Raw genomic sequence first — 24,163 nt, 5'->3', positions numbered from 1 at the left:
TGACTTTAGCAATACTAATTTTTGTAACAGCACCCCTTACTTTTAAATATGTTTTAAATAGGAATCAGTGAGCATCGGTGTCAACATCGTAGAGTACAACTAATTTGTTGCAGCGGCCGCTGCGTTGACAATCACACTAAAAAGGCCACCTCGGTAGAAGCCAAACAAAAAAGCACAACAGAAAGAAACCGTTAAAATTAAAGCTTTGTTTTGACCAACTACCAACAAGGGAAAATACCAGTATTATATGACGCTGAAATTGTAGGGTATTCAGAATATCAGCAGGTTTTCTTGCAGCATAAGAATACATTCATGAGGTGTATGCAATCAGCATACAGGGCATTGTTGTAACTTTTCTAAACGAGCAGGGAAGGCACACTCTCGGTCCCTCGACATGTTTTTTTTTCCAATCAATTATTGGCAGCAATTGAGGCACAATGATAATCATTTACACATTATACTGAGGGCTGATTTCAAGTATTACTGGCAGTAAGGGGCACTCTTTAGGCATTTAGACATCTATCCTTAGACATGTTCATACAGTGAGTAATCAATATCTAAAGGAGGCACCTATCTTGGTGAAGATGCATTTTGGGCAGGCTTACAAGCATAACCAAGGCCTCATTTGAAGAGCACCTCACCTAGGCAGTTTCCAAGACTTGTTTTTGATGAAGTATTTGATGGTCAAAGCCTAGTGCCTTGCTTGAAGAACACCCTACTTCACAAGGGTGTTGTTGACGATCTTGTGGAATATTAAGGATGAAAGCACAAAATGAGGAATGCTACTCCTAGGAAAAGAGACTCGGGCAAAGATTAGAAAGCACTCTCATTAAGGAGCACTCCACTAGAATACTTTATGACGAGGTTAAGTAAAGGGCAGAGTTGAAAATGCTAGCAAAAAAGAATTGAAGATCTTGAAGAAGCCTCAATCAGAGCTCAAACAGGAGCTACCGCTTGCAATGAAAGAGAAATCAGAATTGGACGTCATATGCAAGTGTCTTCATACATTTATCAGAAGCTTCTCGATGGAGAGGCATACTGTTGCCCTGTTTGTGATATATATCTTGGCCGTGTGACTCTTGATAAGCTCATACCGAACAACTTACAATATGTCAGCACCAAAATATTTACTTTGAAAAAGGAGAAAGATGAAAACATCTGAGATTGCCCCACTTATTTCTCCACCTGCTAGGCGGAAGGAACAGTCATTATCCTCATTAGTAATTAACACTCCTCCAGTTTCAGCACAAGTTAGTCTATCAAGACGAACAAAAGCTGTGACAAGAAAAGCTGCTGCTCCAACAGGTAATGTCAGTAAGATAAATAGTGGAAGAAGGTGTGGATGTTGCACCAGATCAGTCTGAAACGCTTCACTCACTGGTACATTCAAGAAGACAGCATAATTTAGCTGGTGAATCATTGAAGCAGGTGGCTGATGATGACATCCAAAATGTAACTACTCAAGATGTTTGACAATGAACAGGCAAAGCTGCAAATTGGTAGCACATCTTCAAGAGGCGGCAAACACAACTGAGACATCTCCATAGGCTTAGCTGCAGAACATACTGATAAGCGTAGAAGCATAAAGCATGGAAGGGGATGGTAGACATTGATGCTCTACACTGCAGGATATTGGTCTGCAACATCATTCTTATGCCATGTCTCCAGACAGAATACTCTTACACAAGCTGGACGAAACATCTTACACCATTATGATTTAATCAAGATTTGTTCCCTTTGTTTATGGATAAGACAATGACTTATTCTTGTGCGATCTTCAAGGGGCCAGAGCGTTTTTGCAAATATAACAGAACCATCAAAAGTTTTTCGCATTCACAATGTTGGAGCTGAAATATCTGAGAATGACTTGTTACAGCTGCTGCAACATTTTTTGTACGATTAAGAAACTTGTGATGTTGCCTGAAAAAATTCAGGCTCTCATACAAATGGAGGATATCCCTTCAGTCCTAAGTGTACTACATTATTCAACAGTGCAGCCAAGTATAATGTCTACAGCCAGTTTTCGTCTAATCACGAGTTAACAATAAGTGAGCAGTCAGGACAGTCACAGCGAAATGGTGGTCATTATTCATAGCCCAATCGCATTCTTAGCTACCATTCACCACCTGCTCTATCCCATCACAAGTTTTCCCCTCGTAGCTTCGTCAAAAAGATCGTCAACTTTCGGAAGTCCCGTTTACAAGCTTTTGTTCAGTGTTGTTTAAGATAGTATGCCATTCAAGTTAACTCTGCAGGGGCACAATGTCTATGATTGATGTTGCTAGTTAGACATTCAATTCTTTAACCATACAATGTTACAAGTGAACTATAATAATGAAAGAAACGGGGGCTTCAGAAACCCATAGTTGCCTTCCGCAAAGAAACATTGGTTGCCAGCTCAGTCTTTTGGAGAGGCTAGGCCAGTGTGATTGCCTCAAATGGTCAGTGTTCATTCAATGGGACAAAATAAAGACGCCTGTTGCTAATGCATCTGGAATAATGGGAGCGAGGAGACAGATCAATGAATCCAAACCTTGATTTGAGTAAAGAATACTTTGATGAGTTGAAGTACAGCAACAGCTCAGTCATGCATTCAGATTGAACAGTTATTAAAGAAGAAGATCAAGAATTTCAGACAATGAAGTTGGCAGTGCAGTGTTGTTGAAGCCAGAGCATTTGAACTGGTATCATCATGGAAAATGATGGACAAATCAAAGGTAATGGTAGATTTCGCAACCACCCACATCCCCAACCTGCTCGACAATTAATAGAGGGGGGGTCCAAAATTGTATTCTACTAGTTTTAAAAAGTTGGCGTGACTATTTATAGTTGTTATATACCTAGAGGGGATAATATGGGGTACCAAGGGAGGTACCCAAGGTAATAATGTAATAATGGAATGGGCCATAGTAATAAATAAAGTGGTTAACCCATATCATGTAAGGGACCACAAGTAGTTAATAATAATGTAATGGGCCCATGGTATTAGTTGATGGTATGAGTGAACCATGGTAATGACCCATGGTATTGTATGTATGAGGCCTATATAGAAGCTAGAGACTCCACATGGGAAATAGTGAAGGATTATTGTATGAACAGAGATATGGCTTGTGGAGTGTTCTCCTTCCTTAAGGAATGAATGTATGGTGTTGCCCTACCTTAAGGGTTTGATCAATAAAAAATCATTTCTATCTTGTTATTCTTGGGTTATTTCTATTATCATAATATCTTTGGGTTAGATCTACAACAATTGGTATCGGAGCACTTTCTTGGGCACAAAAGTGGAGAAATTTTTTTATATTTTTCGCAAGGATTTTTGGGTGGTGAATTTGCAGATCAGATCTGTACGTTTTGGTACAAGATCTGCAAAATCTAATTGTAGATCTGTATTCTTTGCGAAAAAATAGCCGATTTCAAAAAAAAAAAAAAAATCGGTTGAATCGGAGTCCGGATGAAGAAAATATCGCTAATTTAAAAATCAGTGTGATTGCAAACAATTTTCAGGGCAGCGAGTTTGCGGCGCAGATCTAGACGTCTTGGTGAAAGATCTACAAAATCTAATTGTAGATCTGAATTGTTTGAGAAAAATTACCCAATTTCAAAAAAAAAACAATCGAATCGGAGTCCGAATGAGAGAGATATCGCTGATTTAAAATCAGCTCTTTTTGCAGAAATTTTGGTGATGGCGGGAGAGTTGCAGCGCAGATCTGGAATTCTACTGCCTGGATCAGGATTTCTATCACATGGGTAGATGCAGAGTGATTGTTTCATTTCTAAAAACATGTTATAATAGGGATTCTGAGCAATATTGACGGAATTGTGACCAATTCAATTTTTCGCCAATATTTTTTGTGATGACGGGCCTAGATCGGAGTTTGAGGGACTTGTATAAATTTGATGGCTCTCATCCAGCTAGATGAATAGCGCAAATGGAGCAGTGTTTCAATCGGAATCGCATTTATGATAATGACACTCAGCTTATGGTGGGAAGCATGTACTTGGACTATGAAAGACGACAATGGTGGCAAGAGCATCAATGTTCCAATAGAAAGTTTTGGACTTGGGACATGTTTACAAAAGCTATTATGGACCTCTTTGGCCAAAAAACTATTCTTGTTGATAAGCTCACACAGACACACTTTGCCTAACAAAGAGCTTATTTTTACAGAAAAGAAGGAAACCATGGAACCTAAAGGGTTATTTTTTACTGATGCTTTCTTATTGCAGGTTCATGGATTGATTCAGAAGGAGAAAATCGTTGTGACTATAAATCCTAGTTGCAAGCAAAATCTTATAAGTGTTAATTTGGCAAAAAGATTGCAAGTTCCAGCAAAACACATTGAAACTGCACAAGTTGATAATGAGGATGTTCAAGTGTACAAGGATTTGAAGATTTCTATGGATAAATATGTGTTGCATGGTGATTTTTATGCTTCAGAGATGGATAATATGGATGTTGTTTTGGGATATCCTTGGATGGAATCCGTGGGTACTATCAATATTAATGTGCAGAAGAAATTCCTGAAGCTCTGGTATAAAAAGAAGAAAATTACATTACAGGATATTTCCATCAATAAGCAGGTAGAGCACATGGAGGCTGAAGCGGAAGATGTTCCAGGGACTGACATATCAGATGATGAGCCTTTGATGATCAACAATCAAACACAAACAGAGGCTGAAGAAAAAAAGGTTACAGATGATGATACATCAGAAGAGGGCTCAGTGGTTGAAATCATATTGAAAAAAAAGACACCACAACAGGCACCACAGCAGGGTGAAGTAAAGAAAAAGCCATCGTAGGTTAAAACTTCAACATATCATCACTCACATCACCCCGCAAGACAACCATCAAGATGGCAACCGATTAGCCACATGGACAACAACCCCCGCATGACAGATCGAGAGGAGCAAAGATCCACCTACTACACATCCACACAACAGAGCTACCACAGTCAACTTCCATCTCAAGCGAGCAAGGCACCAGCGAGATCGAGGGTTCATCTTTCTCTTGGATGGCTAGATGCACGTGCATGGTACCAGTGGACTACTCTTTTGAGTAGATCTTATTATTTGTGTTCTTCCCATGTTTCGAGGATGAAACATGCTTAGGGGGGTGGAATGTTATATACCTAGGGGGGATAATATGGGGTGCCAAGGGAGGTACCCAAGGTAATAATGTAATAATGGGATGAGCCATAGTAATAAATAAGGTGGTTAACCCATGTCATGTAAGGGGCCACAAGTAGTTAATAATAATGTAATGGGCCCATGGTATTAGTTGATAGTAGTGGTTAACCCATGTCATGTAAGGGACCACAAGTAGTTAATAATAATGTAATGGGCCCATGGTATTAGTTGATGGTATGAGGGAACCATGGTAATGACCCATGGTATTGTATGTATGAGGCCTATATAGAGACTAGAGACTCCACATGGGAGATAGTGAAAGATTATTGTATGAACAGGCATATGGCTTGTGGAGTGTTCTCCTTTCTTAAGGAGTGAATGTATGGTGTTGTCCTACCTTAAGGGTTTGATCAATAAAGAATCATTTCTATCTATTTCTATCTTGTTATTCTTGGGTTATTTCTATTATCATAATATCTTTGGGTTAGATCTACAACAATAGTTGAGTCCGGCCCTCCTCCCTGACATTTTTCAAAAGCACCAGGGGAGACCCCCCAGAAAGCACAGGCATGACAAATACAAAGATGCATAGCCACTGTGGGATACTTTTGGAATTGAGCCAAGCATCCAGACCACAGCCAGCATAAAGCCACGAGTCAACCGAACTAACTCCATTAACCAGCACTACCCCAGATGTCAATTACAAATAGAAGCATATCTCAAAACCAAAGCTTTTCATCGTGAGATTGAACCAGTTCATAAATCTGCAGCTGGGAAGGGTATTGGTGCCATGCAAACATCACAGATTGCCTCTGAATCTGGCATGGAGTCTGTCTTTCCTTCATCATTCTTTGGCGATAAACAAGCATTAACAATAAAGGGTCTTTGGGCTGCAATTTATTGGCAGGCAGATATGTGACTCTCTTCCTGGTACCTCCATCGCAAGTAGAGTTGCATCACTGAAAAGTATTACAGATTCAATGACACCATTCATGGTCCAACAACTGCTCATTACCATTTGCCCTGTGGTCTTTCTGTCTGTGTTAACAGAAAATTTGAGGATTTACTCATCAAACTCACTGGTCATTTCCCACATAAAAAGGAATGGATCTCCCAAGTTTACCATGAATGTCAGAAGGAGACAGCCCGGAAGTATATAAAAGATCAAAATTTACTGTGTTTCATTGATGCAGAGTATTTCATTGTGAGCACAATGAATGCCTTGTGGACACCAATGATAAATTGGAGGATGGTCCTTACATAATAGATGTTTTGGAGGGATAAATCACCCAGTTGGTAGCATTGGTGGAATTGCTAAAAATCTGGCTAAGGGTTTAGTGGATTATGGTTCGATAATTTTGTACAAAGCAAACATCACAAATATTATTCTTGAAAATGAAAAAGCTGTGGCTCATGAAATTGTTGAAATGCTCGAGAAGACACTTATTCCAAGTTTTAAAGAAGCAGTGACTTTTAAAGAGGTTGGCACAACCAAAACAGACGTGATTTCTTGCTTGGAACAAGGGGGCTGACAGATCAATTCCATCAACAACCCTAAAGGACTGCTTTGGATGCCAATATAGGGGAATTGGAACAACGATTTGAGTTTCATTCTGCACCCACTCTCGAGGTTCACTGGTGCAACAATGTCTCCTTTAACACATACACTATGGACAAGATGTATGTTTGTAAATTACCTTTTAGGGCATCAGAATGAAGTCAATGCTATTAAATGAGATTCTACAGGGACAATTTTTGCTTTTATGAATTCACGTGATCTCAAAGGGCACAGCAAGGAAATTTATCCAATCAAGTGGACCTCTAATGGTCCCAGCTTTTTGCAAATGGAAAAGATTTGCACGAATGAAGACTGGCCGAGAAAGAGATCAAAGAAGATATCCCTAAAATCTGCAATTGTATACTGGTTGTAGTAGTGCAAACAACAAGGTACAGCAATTGAAATGGAATAAATCTTGTCATTTAACAAATTCTCACATAGCTAGGTATGCTATAAATTGGGATATGATTTTGTCCTCGAGGGAATTGGCTAAAATCTAAAACAGATGAAAAAGAGGCATTGTGCAAGTTAGTCATTGACATCATTCAGCACGCCTTCCTACCATTGTGGTTATTGTAAAAGAAACAGAATGAAAGGGAACTGGTTTCCTTCCAAAAAAAAATTCAAATATTACACACATTATTGTTGAAAGAAATGGAATGGAGCTAAAAGGAAGTTTTGGAGAACTCAAGAAACAATATTCTTTTTGAGAGAAATGGATCTGATATTTCATTCATGTTCACAAAATGATACAATATAAAAGTGTACATTACTGGGAAAAAGCAGAGGCATATCAGCTTCCCCTTCCAACATTGGCAAGAAGAGCCAACATGTCTTCATGTGCTCATTTTGTTAGAGTCCCACTCTTTTCTAAATTTTCCTATTCTGACCCAACACAATATGGCTAAATCTGATTTGTTAGTCATTTAAATGCCTGCTCTTCGATTATCTCAAAGTCAATGCATGTCATCCTTCTAGCACTTTTTCAGCTATATTTAATATTTATGTCATCGAAGATGGTGAAAATGTGATGGTGATTTTTTTTCACATTATGAAGTAAAATAAACTAGATAAAAATGCTAAAAGACAACAGATGGACACCTGGTAACTTAGCTATCAGTAAGGAGTTAATAACAAAACAGAAAGACTTTATTTGGGAACAACATGTAGCTTGAGGTGTCAAGCTCCAAAACAACCCTGTCTTGTACTATTTTAGAATTCAGTTTCAAAATTCCAGGTATGCATTTAGTCGTCAAAGACCATAAAGCAAGCAGCTGAAAGCTTCAGGAAAAGGGGTGGATAATTTTTGGCACCACCCCTGTGCTTTTGTAAATAAGCCCAAGGAAGGAGCTTTTCTCTGTAATTTTTCTGATCAAGGCATCCATCCATTGGATTTACCTCTCGTATATTCAGAGTCCTGTTTTTTATCTCTTGGGTTTCCTTCTTTGTACACTATCTCTATGGTGTTGGAGATGCCATGGTTTCTTGGAGTACTCTGGAGACAGAGATTAGGGTCTGCTGATTAGACCCTCAGTGGTACTTGTTGAAGAGGAGAGAGTATACACCTTGATTGGAGCCAAGAAAAATATCTTGCTAGTGTGATACTAGATTTGCTGAGGACCTTCTGTGGACCTAGGGTGTTTCATAGTTTCCCCCTTCATTAGGGTTTTGGAGAGCTATGGATTATGTACATGTACTTCATCTTATATATATATATATATACACAAATGTTGCAGTTGTCCTAAATTGTATCAATTGCAAATTTGATTTTTAGCATTTTTCGTTATTTCCAGCAATAGTTTGTCATGGTGATTTCACATAAGTGAGGGATTTAACATTAATATAGAAGTTTGTAATGTCCTCTGCAAATTGAGAATGAATGGAGGGCAAAATAGACTATCGATCCCTGTAGGCTACAGTCCACAATAAAGGGAAAACTGCCAAAATACCCAATGTATAGGCGAATTTTGGGGTAGTTGGGCAAGGAAACCCAAAATTGGGGTTTGGAGTAAAATTTACCAGTGTCGAAATATTGGTATCGGCAAAATATTGGCGAGGGTCTTGAAAACATCTTATCAGCAAACATAAAATATCAATTTTTCCAGATTTTTAAACATAGCCAATATTTTCAAAATATGGCAATATTTAGCCGATATTTTCAAAATATATTTACTAGGAGATATATCGTTTTGCCGAAAATATCACCATATTATCAACATTGAAATTTACTCAATCAATTAAGAAGAGACCCCTCTGCAAAATCTATAAATACAAGAGGGTTGAATTCATCTTGGGAAGCATCAGTGTGGAACATTTAATTTGTTTCTTGAGCATTATCTTTGAGGGTTTAAGACCCCTTTTCTCTTGTCAATGGTGAACGATTCCACCCTATTTGACACTTTCTATCTTTCTTCATTCTGTTCTGGCACAGGAAAACCATCTGGGGTAGCAGCGAAATTCTTGTTGATCTGGATTCTTGTTTTGTAACAGGTTGACCTTTGAAAGACAGAAAAATTCCTTGTTTGTCTTCTTCTGGCCACAGGAACTCTCCATTTCAGGCAGCGAAGTCTTTTCTTTGTTTGATCTTTGTTCTGGCTACAGGAAATCATTCAATGAAGACAGCAAAATTTGGAAGGGCTCTGTGACAGTTCGGTTTGTACCTTGGAGTCTGGAACAGGATCTCGGTGGGTATTTTATTCTAGTTTGGAACAAAGTTTGTGCATGGAGACACCCTCGCAAGGCATCCTCTAGCCGAAGGCTGCATTTTTGTGAAAGTTGGGAAATTACAGACCTTGGCATGGGCAATCTATAGCAAGGAATCTACAAGTTGGAGGAACGTATCACCTTGATGTTTTAAGAGGGTCGAGGCCAGATATTAATCCCTGATTGTGAACAGTGGTAAGGACAAAGGCCATAAACATTGGCTGTGGATGGAAAACAGGATTTTGAGGCTGGAAGAAATGAATGGGAGTCCTCACTGTGACCTAAAACAGAGCTGAATCAGCTGTAAAACCCTTATGGTGGGTTGAAAAGGATTGAAAGCCTGTGCTTGGTAAACAAAAGAGAGCCAAGGGTTGTGGCATCTAGCATGGTAAGTAGCTTTATGACCAAGTTGGTCTAAAACAAATCTTAAGTGAAGTTCTTCATTGTGGTATCTGGTTAGGGCCTCCGGTCCTGTTGACCAGGAGTTTGAATTATCACATCTGAAGTTGAGGTTTGTTCTGGATTGAACTACGTGCTGTATGGAATTGATTTGGCATTGCTCAGTTTAATATATTGTTGAATAATATATTGTTTTTGCCAAGGTTTTATACTGCTGTTAGCAAAGGGATTGAACTGTTGGATGGACACACTATATATTGGATCATCTGAATAAAATTTGACTGTTTTATTAAATTAAGTCATTGTATTAGTAAGAATGGAACAAAATTGCAACAGGAAATTCTAGGGAAGAATTACCTTAGACCATTACAAAAATAATAAGGCAGATTTACCACTGCAAATCTGAATTATGCAGTGATTACAGATGATTTTGTGTTTGCAAGGTGTGCCCTACGGGACGAAACTTTTGGCATGTTTGGTATCCTAACTCTTGAATTTCTGATTGAATTGAAATATTTTCCATTGTTTGTTGCTGCTATTTATATTTTAGATCATCCCTAAGGCTGAATATTCAGAGGGTTTATTTCTGGGAAACCTCCAGTATAAGGTGAAATTTCAGAACTGCGTTCAAAGTCAGAATTCAAAAATTTCACAACCCCTTGCTGATTTGTGCCAGATTATAAGAAAAGTTTCAACCACCAACAGGTGGATAGACTCTGGACACTCGTTATCTTAGAGATCTCTCAGCCATGCTCAGAGTGGGTCTTCTTGGACCTATGCCCAAACAACTCTTTGTTTTAAATGAGTTTGGAGATTATTTCAAAGTAAATCCATCCTTACCCATCAAACAAAGATGCTTGGGTCTCAAGCGTAACAATAAGAAAGCACTGAATGTATTAGTCAAAAATGAAAATTAGCAATGGCAAGCACAAGATGTGGAAATAAAAACTAAAGGACCATTCAGCAGATTAGCAATCTTGCATGACACTTCAAACCATCAAATCTGACAGTAAAAACTAAAGTGCTGTTCAGCAGATTAGCAATCTTACGTGACGCTTCAAATTGTTCTTCAGTCTGACATTCCATTAAAAAATAAATTAAAAATCCAGCTATGTAACAAATTTGTAATTACTATACTCTGCTCAGTTGAAAATAGAACCATGACCTGTGACAGCAAAAAATTATCCTCAATCCTAACTATAAAGCTCTTTTGATGTTACTTGGGGGCAACACTGAACATTGTGAACATAGCAAGATTATTCATTAATCTTGCTAAGTGTCTCAAGAACCAAAATTTGCTTGCTTTTAAGCAGCACCAGCTCCCTTTCCCTTCTTTCTCTGAATCTTTTTATTGTAAAACTCAAGCTCACGACCCTCAAGAATATACCTGCCAAACATCAAAATAGTACAAGAAAACATATTAAATTCGTCATCAATATGCATACCACAATGATCTAGTACTTTGCAAGCAAACACACATACCCATCAGCACGTCCACACTGGCCTGGACGTGAAGCAATTGCAGCCAAAAGCCGACCACTAGCAAATTGCTCTTCCAGATGTGTGTCAAGTTTGTGACCTTCTTGTCGCTTCTCGATCTTCCTCAAAAGATGTTTGCTTTTTTTCTTCTCCTCCTCGGCTGTAGCTTCTCCCTCCTGTGTATAAAGTTTAAACACAACAACACACAAGTAAGGAAAATTCATGAGTATCAATCATACAAACAATACTAAGTTGTTGGACAGAATATGTTAATGATCATCTACAGAGAATACAAATGCAGTCTCATAGCCGAACAGTTCTATATTTATAGTAGAGATTCCATCAGAGCACAGTTATATATGGCTTTTCAAGACAACTAGATTCTTTCTTGTATATTTCACAGATAAAAACCAGAAGGGCAAGTTGCAAATCCAGATGCACCACCAGAAGCAAAAATCAACATTGCAAACTATTCTCTTTTTTGAGGAAATAATCATCATTTAAATATAAGCTCAAAGCACTATTAAACATAAAAAGAAATTGGGTAAACAGTATGATCCCTTCGCAAAGGCTCACATAAGTTGATTCTGCCGGAAAAGGATCTTATTATGTATTTTAAAGTATCTTAACAATATAATCATGTTCCAAACCTCCAGCACTTCTATAATTATAATCCTCACAACCTAGTTTCTGTGAGGATATGTCATCACATGGCCACGATATCACATCTGTGGCTATATTACAGATAGAAATGCAATATGCATACTTTATATGGAGCTACTAAACAAAAGGTGGGCAGAACTATGCAGGTTTCTTAATGAAAAGTACATCAGAATGTTTAGTTTCTGTGATCTCAAGAAGGTCAATAAAGCAATTGAGAGGTGCAACAGCTTACTGGAGCAGTTATCATCCATTGATAACAGGCATGTACTCGGGGCACTCAACAGAGATAATGATGCTATAGCCAACAAAATATACAGCCCTCCTGTTACTCTTAAAATCCAGATACCCAGTGGATCTGATTAAGTCTCAAGTTCTCACATCCCATAAGCAAGTTGTGGTAGACATTGAAATTCAGATAAGGGTAAGCATGCTTATCTGAACTTAGGGTAAGTCAGACGACACCTTGAAAAGACTAGTGAATCAATAGACCTGGTGCCTTTGACAGAGTCCTGCCCTCAAAATTCTGAAGTTTTGACAGATGATGAGAAGGAAACAGTAGCATTAACAAGGAGAGGCATGTGAGGTCATGTGCACTATGTGATTTGGAAGTCTTTCAGTAAGCTACAGTGTTCTAATCACCCAGTTCAAGTATTCGCAGGATGATTTGGCACAGGGTGGTGAAAGCACAGGTTTACAGAATCATCAATAAATGAACAATCAGTGTTTTCAATAACTGAGCATAAAAGGTTTACCAGCAATATAGTTTATAGTGTTGATCTATATAAAATACAAAGTTCAATCTCAGTGCTAGTGCCAACACTACATAGTTAAACAGGTATATCGGTTTCAGAGGCAGGTTTCAAGGTGCATTCTCCAAGGTAGAGATAAAAAATTTCCAAAGCCAGAGATAATGGATAGTCTACTGCTATCCGCATTTATCTATATACAATACAAAGTTCAATCTCAGTGCTAGTGCCAGCACAACATAGTTAAACAGGTCTCTCAGTTTCAGAAGCAGGCTTCAATCTGCATTATCCAAGCTAGAGCATTTTTTTCCAAAGCCAGAGATAATGGATAGTCTACTGCTATCCGCATTTATCTATATACAATACAAAGTTCAATCTTAGGTGTAGTGCCAGCACAACATAATTAAACAGGTCTCTCAGTTTCAAAGGCAGGCTTCAATGTGCATTATCCAAGGTCGAGCATCTTTTTCCAAAGCCAGAGATAATGGATAGCCTACTGCTATGCGCATTGTGGCTCTGAGATGCAACAAATAATATAAAATTATTTCTGCTGTGAATGAAACTATTACCATATTAAACGTTCGGAATTAAAACAACATAAGAAAAACAAGGATACCGCGTCAAGCATTTATGAATCTTTAGGTTCATAAAAGCTAAATACGAAAGACATGACTCAGTCATGAACGTATACCGTATATACAAGTTAGCGAAACTAAATCACAGAATTTATGTAAAACCTTGAAAAGCTCTATCATAATTAGTTTATGAGGTATAAGCTATAGTTAAATAATCATCTACTAAACATTTCCCCTCAACCTACCTCGGTAGTATCTTTCTTGGCCGCAGCAGCAGCAGCCTTCTTCTTCCTGCCAATATCCTGACCGTAGTGCAGTTCATACCACTGACGGAAAGGAGCAGCATCAACCTGAATGATGGCACTCTTTACCAAAGTCTGGGTTCTGACAAGCTCATTATTAGATGCATTGTAAACCACATCTAATATACGAGTCTTGCGAGTCACAGCCTCAGAACCCCAAGAAAAGTTACCAGTATCGAGTCTCAAAGCCCTCCACTTTACATTACCTCCTCTCACACGCACCCTTCTCACGGTCTTGTTACTCGACAGTTTCGTCATCGAAGGCTGTCTGCCCAACTCATACCTGCACGTATTGCAAAAAGCTAAACACATTAGAAATATAAAACCCGACAAAACCAAACTTTCTTTGACATCAAAACCAAATTCATTTAGTTTCGGGACACATGATACTCCAAATCTATAAATCAAGAAAAAAAATCTATTGTTTACAATAAAAAAAAATTCGTTACCCTCTAAACAGCGAAATGAAAATATATAAATTTCATGGCAATCCACAAAAACTTTGAAACACTTGAAACCCAAATTTACAAATCGGTACTTAACGAAACCTCGCATTGTAGAACAGCCCACCCAAAAGAAACATAAAGCAGAAATGACAGAAATTGGTGCTAAAGGTTGAAACCCCTTACTTTCGCTTCTTCCTCCACACCTTCTTCTTCCCTCCAGTCGCACGTTTCTTGTGAAGTGAATCCCGTGAGATACCTGTATTGGTGCATTTACGGGGTTAATATTGTTGTTACAGATGACAGAATAACAGCAGTAGGGTACCAGAATAAGAGAATCCATGGCAGCATGCCTCTTACCCATGGTTTCAGAATCGACCAGAAACTCTGCAGATCGGACCGCACCGCCGCAACCCTATACCTAAAACCGAGAGGGAAGAGGAGGAACGAAAGAACATAAACGGCGATGGAAGTGAGATGAAACCCAGTATACCAAGACTAGGGTTTGCGTATGCCAGCCAGGTCAAAGAATATACCTTTGACCTGTTTTGCTCGTTTCCACATATTATCGGTATTTTATTACTTCATGCGCTAGAGAAAACCCTATTAACACCAAATGGAGTCGAGATCCTCAACCACTCTTATTTTAGTTATATATATTAGAAATTTATGGTTTAGTTTAGGATTGAGATGTTTAAAGAACATGGGCACTGGAGTCAGGATCCTAAATTTTAATGGGACACTTCTCATTTCAGTTTTACTATGACGGATCATGTCTCTAGGAACATGAACATGAACCTAGGTAGATGGGACGGCAAACCATTGTCCCTACCATTCAAGCTAAGCACAAGTTGACAACTAACAAATTGTTAGCTTGTGTGTTGTTAAATATATCTTGGTAGTTTGTTGGTTCCCCATCAAACATTTTTGTTTAAAAAATAATTAACTAGCAATTGCCCCTAAAGGCACAATTATACACCAAAGGAATAGAAGATTTGAGAAGATTTTAAACAACTAAATCACTAAAGATAATAACTCTTATTTCTAATATTATTGTATAAAGGTTATTTGAAAAAGAATTGAACAAACTCTATTTTCAAATTTTCAATGATATTTATTTTTGTGTTTTCAAATTTTACGAACTTTAACAATAATTGTTAATTTAATATCTGGAAAACTACACAAACAAATGAAGTACAAACCACAACACTAACTTGTCAAAGTTCAAGTTGCATTTAATGCATTGAATGACTTGTGAATGTTACATTTGCATTGAATGTTGGCAAAGAAGGTAGTTCTGATAATAATAAAATGTTGGGAGGATTTAAAAATGAAAATGTTGCGAACTTTCAGTCATCTCGCATCTAAATTTTAGTGTGATGATGTGTAATTGAAACACTGTAGAAACAAACTTATCGTGTTGAACCGATGCCTAGATCTGTCAGCTTCCTACCCGATCTAAAACTGAATTGACCCAGTCCAACCATCTAAGGCTATCGATTATCCTCTACAATCCCATTCACACCAGTAGTCGTCGCATTTTAGTTGTGTCGGTGCTTTGAAAGGGTAGATCGCAGAGAAGCTAATGATGGTTCTTGAATTTGCATGTGGCCTTCTGACATTCAGCTCACAACACTTGCCTTCGGTCTCATGGCAAGATCCTCTTGTACACACCAAAGTGCCACCATAACAAATTTCCTCACTTCATCCTCCTCCAATGCTCCATCCACTAAATGAGGATCCACAATTTTTATGAATTTTCCGTCTTCAAATCTTTGCATGGTCGCAGAGAAGACAACAGGCTTTCACAGTGCAAAAGAATGGCAATGGTTGTGAAGCACTCCCAACCACCCCAACTGCCTGCAAACCCACATTTTTTGTGAAATATATTTATGGCCTCAATCTAACCCACTCAAACCTACTAGGAAAAGGCGGGTCACTTACCGAGTCATAATTTTACCTATTCACAAGGAGGTTGGAGCGGGAGGGGTTCTTTATCGCCTCGACAACGAAAAAAGGTCTCAATTTGCCTGGGGATTAGGTGTTGCTACAAACAATCAAGCTAAGTATCTAGTTTTGTTGCAGGGTCTAGAATTAACGCTCTCCAGGGATATTCAACATCTCGCAATCTTTGGAGATTCTAAGATCGTCATTCAAAAAGTGTCTAAATGCAGAAAGAACGACAAGCAGTTTCTTCCTCCAATACTTCATCGATTAAGTTATCAATGGAAAATTTTGGCTCAATTGTCTTTTACCATATAAGAAGAAACCTAAATGAGGTTGTGGATTCCCTGGCCAATTAAGGCACACAACTTTCGCAAGTAGAAATAAAGATTGATAATGAGGCCATAGTTGCCAAAGATATACCATAGAAACGTTAAGTATAGTTAAATTGGTTAAGACCACAAGGCAAGCTAAGTTGGGAACAAGGATTTGGATCAATGCCATTAATTACACAATGCATAACGAAGCACACATTCTTAAAGCTCTGCAGTGAAGGCTTTGGAAAGATATGGAGACTAGCATCAATCTTAACAGGTGGGAGAAAATTGTACCTTCGAAAAGGACACATAACAGAGGAAGTAATGTGGATAAGGAAGTTAGAGCAGGTTGTATGTGTGAAACTTCATTTTGTTATGTCAATCTTTAAGGTGACAGAGCTAGTATCATTGATTTCTGGAGGATCCATTTGATTCTCATTATGGATTCTGCAAGTGTTGCTTTGGCGATGCATGATGCCATTAATGAGGAATGGAATGAAACTGGAGTGCATTTGGAAAGTGGGATGGTATATATGGGAACTCTAGTGTTTCCAGATATTCGTGAATGGGAATTATGACGCTGCATTAGCCAAGCCCGCTTTCGGTTTTGGAGTTGTCTTAGCATGATGGAGAATTCTCTGAGAGGCAGTGAGGAGGATTTCAGCCCAACCCTTGCAAGAATGGAAAAATTACTTGAGTTCATCATTTCCTTAATTTAAAGTCATGCGGCATTATTCTCGACAAGAGGAGCTCAAAATAATATGATGGCTCACCGGTTGAGTTTATCAGAGCTAAAAATAGACAGGCTCCAGTTGTCCATGGAGATGGTGGAATTATGTTTGGACAATCAGCCAAGGGAAGAAGAGCGAGGCGCTGAAGACGAGTCTTTCCCTGCAGACAACGATGAGGAGCAGATGGAAATTGGGTCGCTTAATGGTGATACCATCAAAGGTAGAGATGGCGAGCATAATGTCCAAGCAAGTGCTCAAGAAGTCAACCCCAAGGAGGGTATTGAAGCATAAGTGGAAGGTCAAGGAAATCAGGTTGTGGGGAATATGTAGCTTTCTTTTTCTTTAGAATTAGATTATGTTATGTAGATATCTAGATTTTGGAGGGGTTTTTTGGAGGATTTATGGAGTTCACCAGTTTAGTAAAGATAATTATAGAACAAAGGATAACAAAGATAGAATTATTTTGAAATTTTTGAACAAATGGTCTCAACTATATGCATTTTTGAGAAAATATGTAAAAGGTCTTGGCCTTCTATTGTAGTTGCTACAATAGCACCCCAAATTTTTTGGGCATATCCAAAATTTTGGGTCCCACTCTGCTCGCCCCGGGCTATTAGGGTTTTGATAAGGTCTTCAATTGGTTACTCTCCCGCGACCCTTTCTATCAAGCCATGTTGATGTGCCCATTCACGCTTCACACCTAGAATCCCCACATCATGTGTTGTCTCAGATACTGACCTCATGAGTACATTATGGTTTCAAGGTTTGTTGATTCAAAGATGCATTGAAAGTCCCTTTGTGGCCTCAAAACTCGTTTTTCTATAGTTTACATCACATATTGATGAAGGCACTGTGTGTGGGCATATATGTCTTCAAGTTGGCTTTCATTATGTTGCCCATATTAGGGTTTGGGAGAAACCCTAAATTGCTCAAAGAGAGGGTGCATTCTTATAGGCAATGTTCGAAATCATGGGATGAATCATTGCATATCATATTCCCCTAGATTCATGGTTGTTTTCCCCCCATCTCAGCATGTGCATTATGGGTCGTAATAATGTTGTCTTCCCCTTGCACCCTTGAAACCCTAGGTTGACATAACTAAAAATTCTCACCCCTCATAACGCATGTTCACTAGTGCTTCAAGGCACTTGCTCTATAAATACATCATCCCCATGGGAAACACAAATATTAAAATCTTTGGCGATTGGTGGTTCCATTAATGCCTAGTTTAGAATTCGTCTCAAAAAGATAATTTTAAGCATGACTTGATCAACCCATGCCACTAATAACATCTTAATTTGGGTTTTGTATGGTTCATGCTCCTAGAATAAATTATTTTTCATTATTATTTGTTGTTTTCATGCTCTCACATGAAAATACCAATATTGTAAGCTAATTGGTTTTCATTCCATCTTATTTTCATGAAATTAGTTGAAGATTCCATATACAGTTGCAACGATAGTATTGAATAATCCCTTAACATAAAGATGGTGGCTTATATCATCATGAAGGGAATTAAATGGCCATTAAATGGAGTGAGCATGGATACACATCAATCGATGTGGTATCTACAATAACAATACCCTAAATGAAACTAGTCGAGTCTCTTGAAGTTATTTCCAAACCATGGTATCATCTCATGACTCTAAAGACAAGCTAAAGGGCTTTTCGACAACCCATTTTAGTCTTGGCTCATCACAAAATGCATGGGGAGGTGCAGATCAACATTATATTAGAATGGAGGCTCGTTATGTGTACATATCCGATGAAGTCTTAGAGGACAATGTGATGAAACTCACATTTAAGGCCTCACATAGATTATCGTCACATTAAAGTGGAACTTCTAAAAGAATAGGTGACCTCAAAGGCACCCTCGACGATTCCGAATAGACTGATTATGGATCGGTTAAAGGTATACCTATCGATGTCTCTTGACGAAGGATTTCACTAAGAACCAAACACCCAAGGCAAGGATTGTGTTACCCAAGGATGAATTTATGGTCATATTTTCATCAAAAGAGTTGTCCTGGGGTTTTGTGGTAAACACCATACATGTGCGACAGAATGGGAGGCTTGGCACCAAGGCGATATCTTACACACACATCACAACGTTGTCTCAAAAGTACACGGGAACTTATTCTAAGGATGGTAATGACTTGTTGAATGCCTTCAAATCTGTGGTCAATGCTACGTATCAATGGCCCATGGGAGAAACATGGATAGGGTGCATGCACCCCACACGGGTCGTGCCACACATCGACATGAGTTAAAGTATGTTAGCAATGCAGGGAGTTTCGACATAAGAGTTTCAAACCAAAAACCTCGCAGAAGTCAACGCACTTTTTGAAAATGTGATGTTGTGCAACAAATAGGAAGAAACACATTAATATGTCGACAAGGTTGCCTACCCAGACCACGCTAAGGTTTCAAAAGGATTACACATTCCACCAGTCACCTGGAAGTCGCAAAGTCGTGCCTGGAGAGGGTCGATGACTATGCAACCAAACCTGCCATGCAGTTGTGTGACTTTCGCTTGAGGTTACCCAGTCGCAAATCACAGTTGCAAAATAGAATGATTGATGCAACCTAGCCTAGCTGCGATCTTGTGACCTCCATTCCATTTGAAGAGTGTTGCCACATTAGTCGCAGAGTCACAGTCTTGGGCTCTAGAAACTTAACCAAAAAATGCGTCCTGGCCTCCTCTGCGACCATACGACCCAAGGTCGCTGAGTCGTATGATTGTTGGAAGAATTAGTGGCTAATATATCCAAAAATTTGGTTCCTTTCCATGGTTGTTAATACATGTATTATTACACAGGTGAATTATTTAAATAAGGCACTCGACACATTTAACACTGCAACATATCGCCTATTTACTACATGATGTTCATGTCACTTACAGTCTTTGCAAGTGTAATCATGTTTAAGGACTATGATAGACAAAACCCATCTCAGATTATGACTAAAATGTGTGGTTTTGTTACAATACTTTCTGGCACTTTTTTTCCATAAAATGAAGGATCTTGGTAATAATTTATCCTCGGGAATCAGGCTTCAAGCTCTCTCTTCACGTAAGCGCCCTAGGGACGACGACTTCACATCTGAGGATATTCTGCTTCGTCGACAGGATTCCTTTAGGGCAGCTTAACATGTTCATATGACATGCATGTTGGATGACTCTCCTAGTTGGTATTAACAGCACTGTCAGACAACAGTAATTTTGGAGGAGATTTGTTTGGTTTCACTCATTAATGATGATTTCAATCCAAATTTCAGATCCGTTGTACAGAATAACAATCATGTCCTATGATTTTATGGATATTTTTCTACCTCAAAAATGGATAATGGATACACTGGAAGTAATCTTCCATGGAGGTGTTGAACTTGCAAATGTATTAAGGAGAATCTCAACATTTTCATGTATTCCAAAGACAAGATTGTTTGTATCTTCAGTCAATGAGCGGGGGCCACTTGGGTATGAAATTATGTCTCCACATTGTCGCTACTATCTTGAAGTCGCTAGGTCGCACCCTAGGCCTCCAACACTTAAGTAGAAGATGCGACCCAACTTGTGTTGCTACCTAGCGACCCCTACACAAGTGGCGAAGGCGCACCAGGAAGCTCCTCATCCATCCTGAATATGTGATATCGATTATAATGTGATTGCGCGACCTTTTTTGGGGTAGAAAAGTCGCAGAATCACACTTGGGAAAATGAGTGGCTAATTTGACCTGCCATCTTCTGTGACTATGCGGTCAGAGCAAATCACTCTCCTTGTTGAAGTTTCCATAGGTCACATTTTCTTCCAAGCAACTCTCTGTATGCTTGTGACCTTCTCTGTGTCCTCAAAATGCTACCTACTTTGTTTTCCCAAAGTATGACCTATCTCACACTAGGGAATGAGATTATATTCGGAAAGGTCCAAATCACACATGAATGTGAGAAGAAAAGTCATGTGAAGAGATACCGAAATAAGTTCATGGGAAGTGACAAATTTTCTAAATTTGTTTAAATAACAAGCTTTAAAAAAACTATGGAAACACATGGTGTATGCATGAGCCTTTCTTTAGCAATACCACTAGCAACAAGGGCGGATGAGAATGTTGAAGGTTTTACGAAATATGTGCACCTTTATGCTAATACAAAGAGAATATGTGAGTGCCTTTCGGTGTTTGGACCCAACATTTCTTAGGTCAAGAAATGTAGGCCTGATCATGTTGTCTAACTAAAGATGGAAATGAATGCAAAGCCTGGTGGTTGGAACTGATGATAGGTTGATTAATAAAAGAAGTAGTTTCCTCTTTTATGCGTTGTTGCGAGCATGGATTGGCTATTCTCCTCTAGGTATGAAACAATAATTCACACTTAAAGTGAGCTTCAAAAAGCTTGAGGATCTCTATTGAAAGAACGCTCTCCAAACCTCATGAAGGATGCCTCCAAGATGTTGAAGGAGAAAGACAGTGCCTAATGCACTTAGGCCCTACTAGTTTTCTTTGCTTAGCCCTAATATGGAGCTTCAATTGTGCAAAGATTTGTGGAAGCAAGGGAGAAGTTAGGGTTTTGATTTTATATGATTAAGCTCATGAAAAACGACATGGGAGATAGGATACTATTGAAGGAATTACAACACGAAGGAGTGGGCTACTCCTCTATGGATCTCCTAAAGAAATCTATATTAGTGCATCCCCTTCAATTGAATATGCTTGTGCGAGGTAGAACAATGAAACTGCATTCAACACTTGTCTCATGGATGAGAGCAAGCCCATAGATGAAAATATATCTAAGGAAGTCAAGGAAGACCCTACCAAGCCACTTATTCTGGAAACATCGTAGCACGAGAAAGGACTATCTAGGTGTCCAAAGTTGATTTCGGTTCTTCGTGATTATTATTGTTTATTTATCTATTTTTACATTTATGTTATTGTTCTTCGATTACCAATGTGTATAACTACTGTTAATTGCTTGCGGGGTGAATGAGAATGAGAATTTCAACATATGTGGAGAGATCTAGGGTTACTGGCAAGAAGTTTTGCAACCAAGTTCCCCATTGGCAAGGGAGATGGCTCCATGAAAGATTCATAAACATGTAACAAACTCAAAGGCATGACACCAATAACAATAAGGATTTTAGGGTTTAAAAGAACCCTCCATACTCTCCTCATGTTTTCTCCTATGTTACCAGGTAAATGTTTCTTATCATGGTGCTTATAGCTATGAGCATGTAACAAGCAATAGGCTTGAGAAGGCTGGGAGGAAGTCCAAGAGTTGCGAGGGTAGATGAGAGGCCACAGAAGGAGGCGAAAGGTCACCCTCCTCACCACTATAAGTATACCCTCATGCCTCATCTCCAGGGGGGGACTTTTAGCACTTGAGTTGAGGCTAGGATTAGATAGTTGATTTATGCTTGAGAGCTAGAGCCACTTAGCTCTTGGCAGCTAGTAGAGTGGAGTTGCAGTGAGGCTAGGGTTTTGCATTGGGCAATGGTATGAGCAGCCCATGTTCCACTATTGGGTTTTGACCAATTGCAAGATATGTACTTGAATTTGTAGCAACATTAATAAGATGTTCTTCATCTTTAGCATTGATTCCCATGCTTACTCATGGTGGTTGTATTGGTTGTCTGGTATTTTCACTATATTTGTATGTGTGATTTCATATACGCAATATGTTATGGACTGATTCATAGTTGTTGCATGTATGTTTTGCTTTCAAATCCATGTTTACTTATTTCTTTCCATGTTAGTGATTTATTGTAAACTATTTTTCAATTAACTTCTAGCATGTTCCTGTTTATTATATGTTTGATTGGGTTTTAGCTCACTGATCCCTCTCATGGCATACCTCTTCTTATTACTACTGAGACTTGTTTATATCTCTTTCTACAATTTGTCAGTATTGGGCTGATTTTGTTTCACTATTTGGGCATTTTGTTCTTGTCCCCACTCTAACACCTTCTCATTTGATAACTAAGAGTGGAAACATTCATGGTAGCAGCCTAGCCCACATACTGGATGGGGCTCCTATCCCAAACAATATGAGGTCTAATTGGGACTTCACATCAGGGAAACCCCCTAGTTGTTGGTGGTACATTTCAACCCATCAACACCTTCAAACCATTTTTTTTAATAGAATGAATATTTGATTCTTAAAAAAAAGTGTACCTATTCAAAATATTATTTTAATTGTCAGAACACAAGTAACTCGCCCACCACAATCCCAAACAATATTGAATGTACATGGTAAAAAAGGCCAAAAAATGTCCAAGTGTTGCTCATGAAACTGGACTTGCCAAATTCTTGTAGGCATGGTCATATGGAATCTCTTTAAAGTGAGTTAGGTTTATGAAATTATTGAGAAGAGGGAGTTAGTTCTATGAATAGAGAAAAAGATTTGAAGTTGTAAAAATTATTTCAATATGTTTAACAAGTATCTAATTACATATAAAAATATTTGGATTTGGGTTTTGAGACTTATAGATGAAGTTGTTGGCGGGCGCGATGACTAGAATCCTAGTTGTTACTGGCCACATATTTCTAGCTTCCACACCTTGGTTCTCCGCCGCCTTGGTGGATTGTTCACCATGGTTGATGCCATATGTTAATGTTGATGGAGTTCTCCTTCCTATAATCGGGTTCATTGTTGCTTTCTATACGAGTCTTGTTTGTGGCTCTCCTCTCTTTGGGACCTCTGTTGGTTTTTGTCATCCAGTTTTTGTTGTGGTGCGAGGATGGTGTGTTGTTGCCATCTGCATATTTTTGTCAACGTAGTTGTTCTTCTTTGGTGATGTTTTTTTCTATTTCCAGTTCGAGTGTTGCCTATAGGGTTCCTAAGCTACTGGGGTCTATCATCCTAGTTGTCGTTCTTGTTGCTGCCCTTTTCAGGGGGTTTTTGTATGAGTCTTATGGGCCTTTTTAGTTAATGTATGAGGTATTTTATGTCACTATGCTAGTTTCTAGACTGTTTATGGTCCTTTTGTTATTAGTGGGTTTCAACCTTATTGCTTTATGCTTTACAAGGTTTATTTATTTATTTATTTATTTATTTATTTATTTATTTTTATTTTTTATTTTTTTCTAAATTTGACTACTTCTATTATTATACAAAAAGATCAAAAATTACAGCAAGGCCTTGGCCTTGAGAGTCTTGCCAAGAAGTTGGCGATTTGCACAAGTTTTC

General features: G+C 38.6%; 1 protein-coding gene and 1 pseudogene across 1 annotated transcript; one reads left to right on the top strand and one right to left on the bottom strand.

Moving 5' to 3' along the window:
• Positions 1–1,148: 1,148 nt before the first annotated feature.
• Positions 1,149–2,826, top strand: LOC149255598 (polypyrimidine tract-binding protein homolog 3-like; annotated as a pseudogene).
• A 7,965-nt stretch (positions 2,827–10,791) lies between these two features.
• LOC149255597 (small ribosomal subunit protein eS8y-like) lies at positions 10,792–14,529 on the bottom strand. The gene is made up of 5 exons (XM_089460526.1): positions 14,356–14,529; positions 14,182–14,254; positions 13,496–13,835; positions 11,270–11,442; positions 10,792–11,174 (listed from the first exon to the last, which is right to left on the bottom strand). Exons 1-5 carry the CDS (start codon positions 14,357–14,359, stop codon positions 11,093–11,095), a joined length of 672 nt encoding a protein of 223 aa, XP_089316652.1. The 5' UTR covers positions 14,360–14,529; the 3' UTR covers positions 10,792–11,092.
• Positions 14,530–24,163: the final 9,634 nt, after the last annotated feature.

Source organism: Pinus tabuliformis, chromosome 7 (assembly GCF_031772625.1).
Source record: "Pinus tabuliformis cultivar Carrire ecotype Pingquan chromosome 7, CPIR1, whole genome shotgun sequence".
Taxonomy (NCBI): domain Eukaryota; kingdom Viridiplantae; phylum Streptophyta; class Pinopsida; order Pinales; family Pinaceae; genus Pinus; species Pinus tabuliformis.
This window is presented reverse-complemented; position numbering and strand designations above follow the sequence as displayed.

Coding starts and splice junctions, on each gene's coding strand:
- LOC149255597 (XM_089460526.1), bottom strand. Junction 13,836..14,181: donor GTGTGGAGGAAGAAGCGAAA/GTAAGGGGTTTC, acceptor CAATACGTGCAG/GTATGAGTTGGGCAGACAGC. Junction 11,443..13,495: donor CCAAGAAAGATACTACCGAG/GTAGGTTGAGGG, acceptor CTTTATACACAG/GAGGGAGAAGCTACAGCCGA.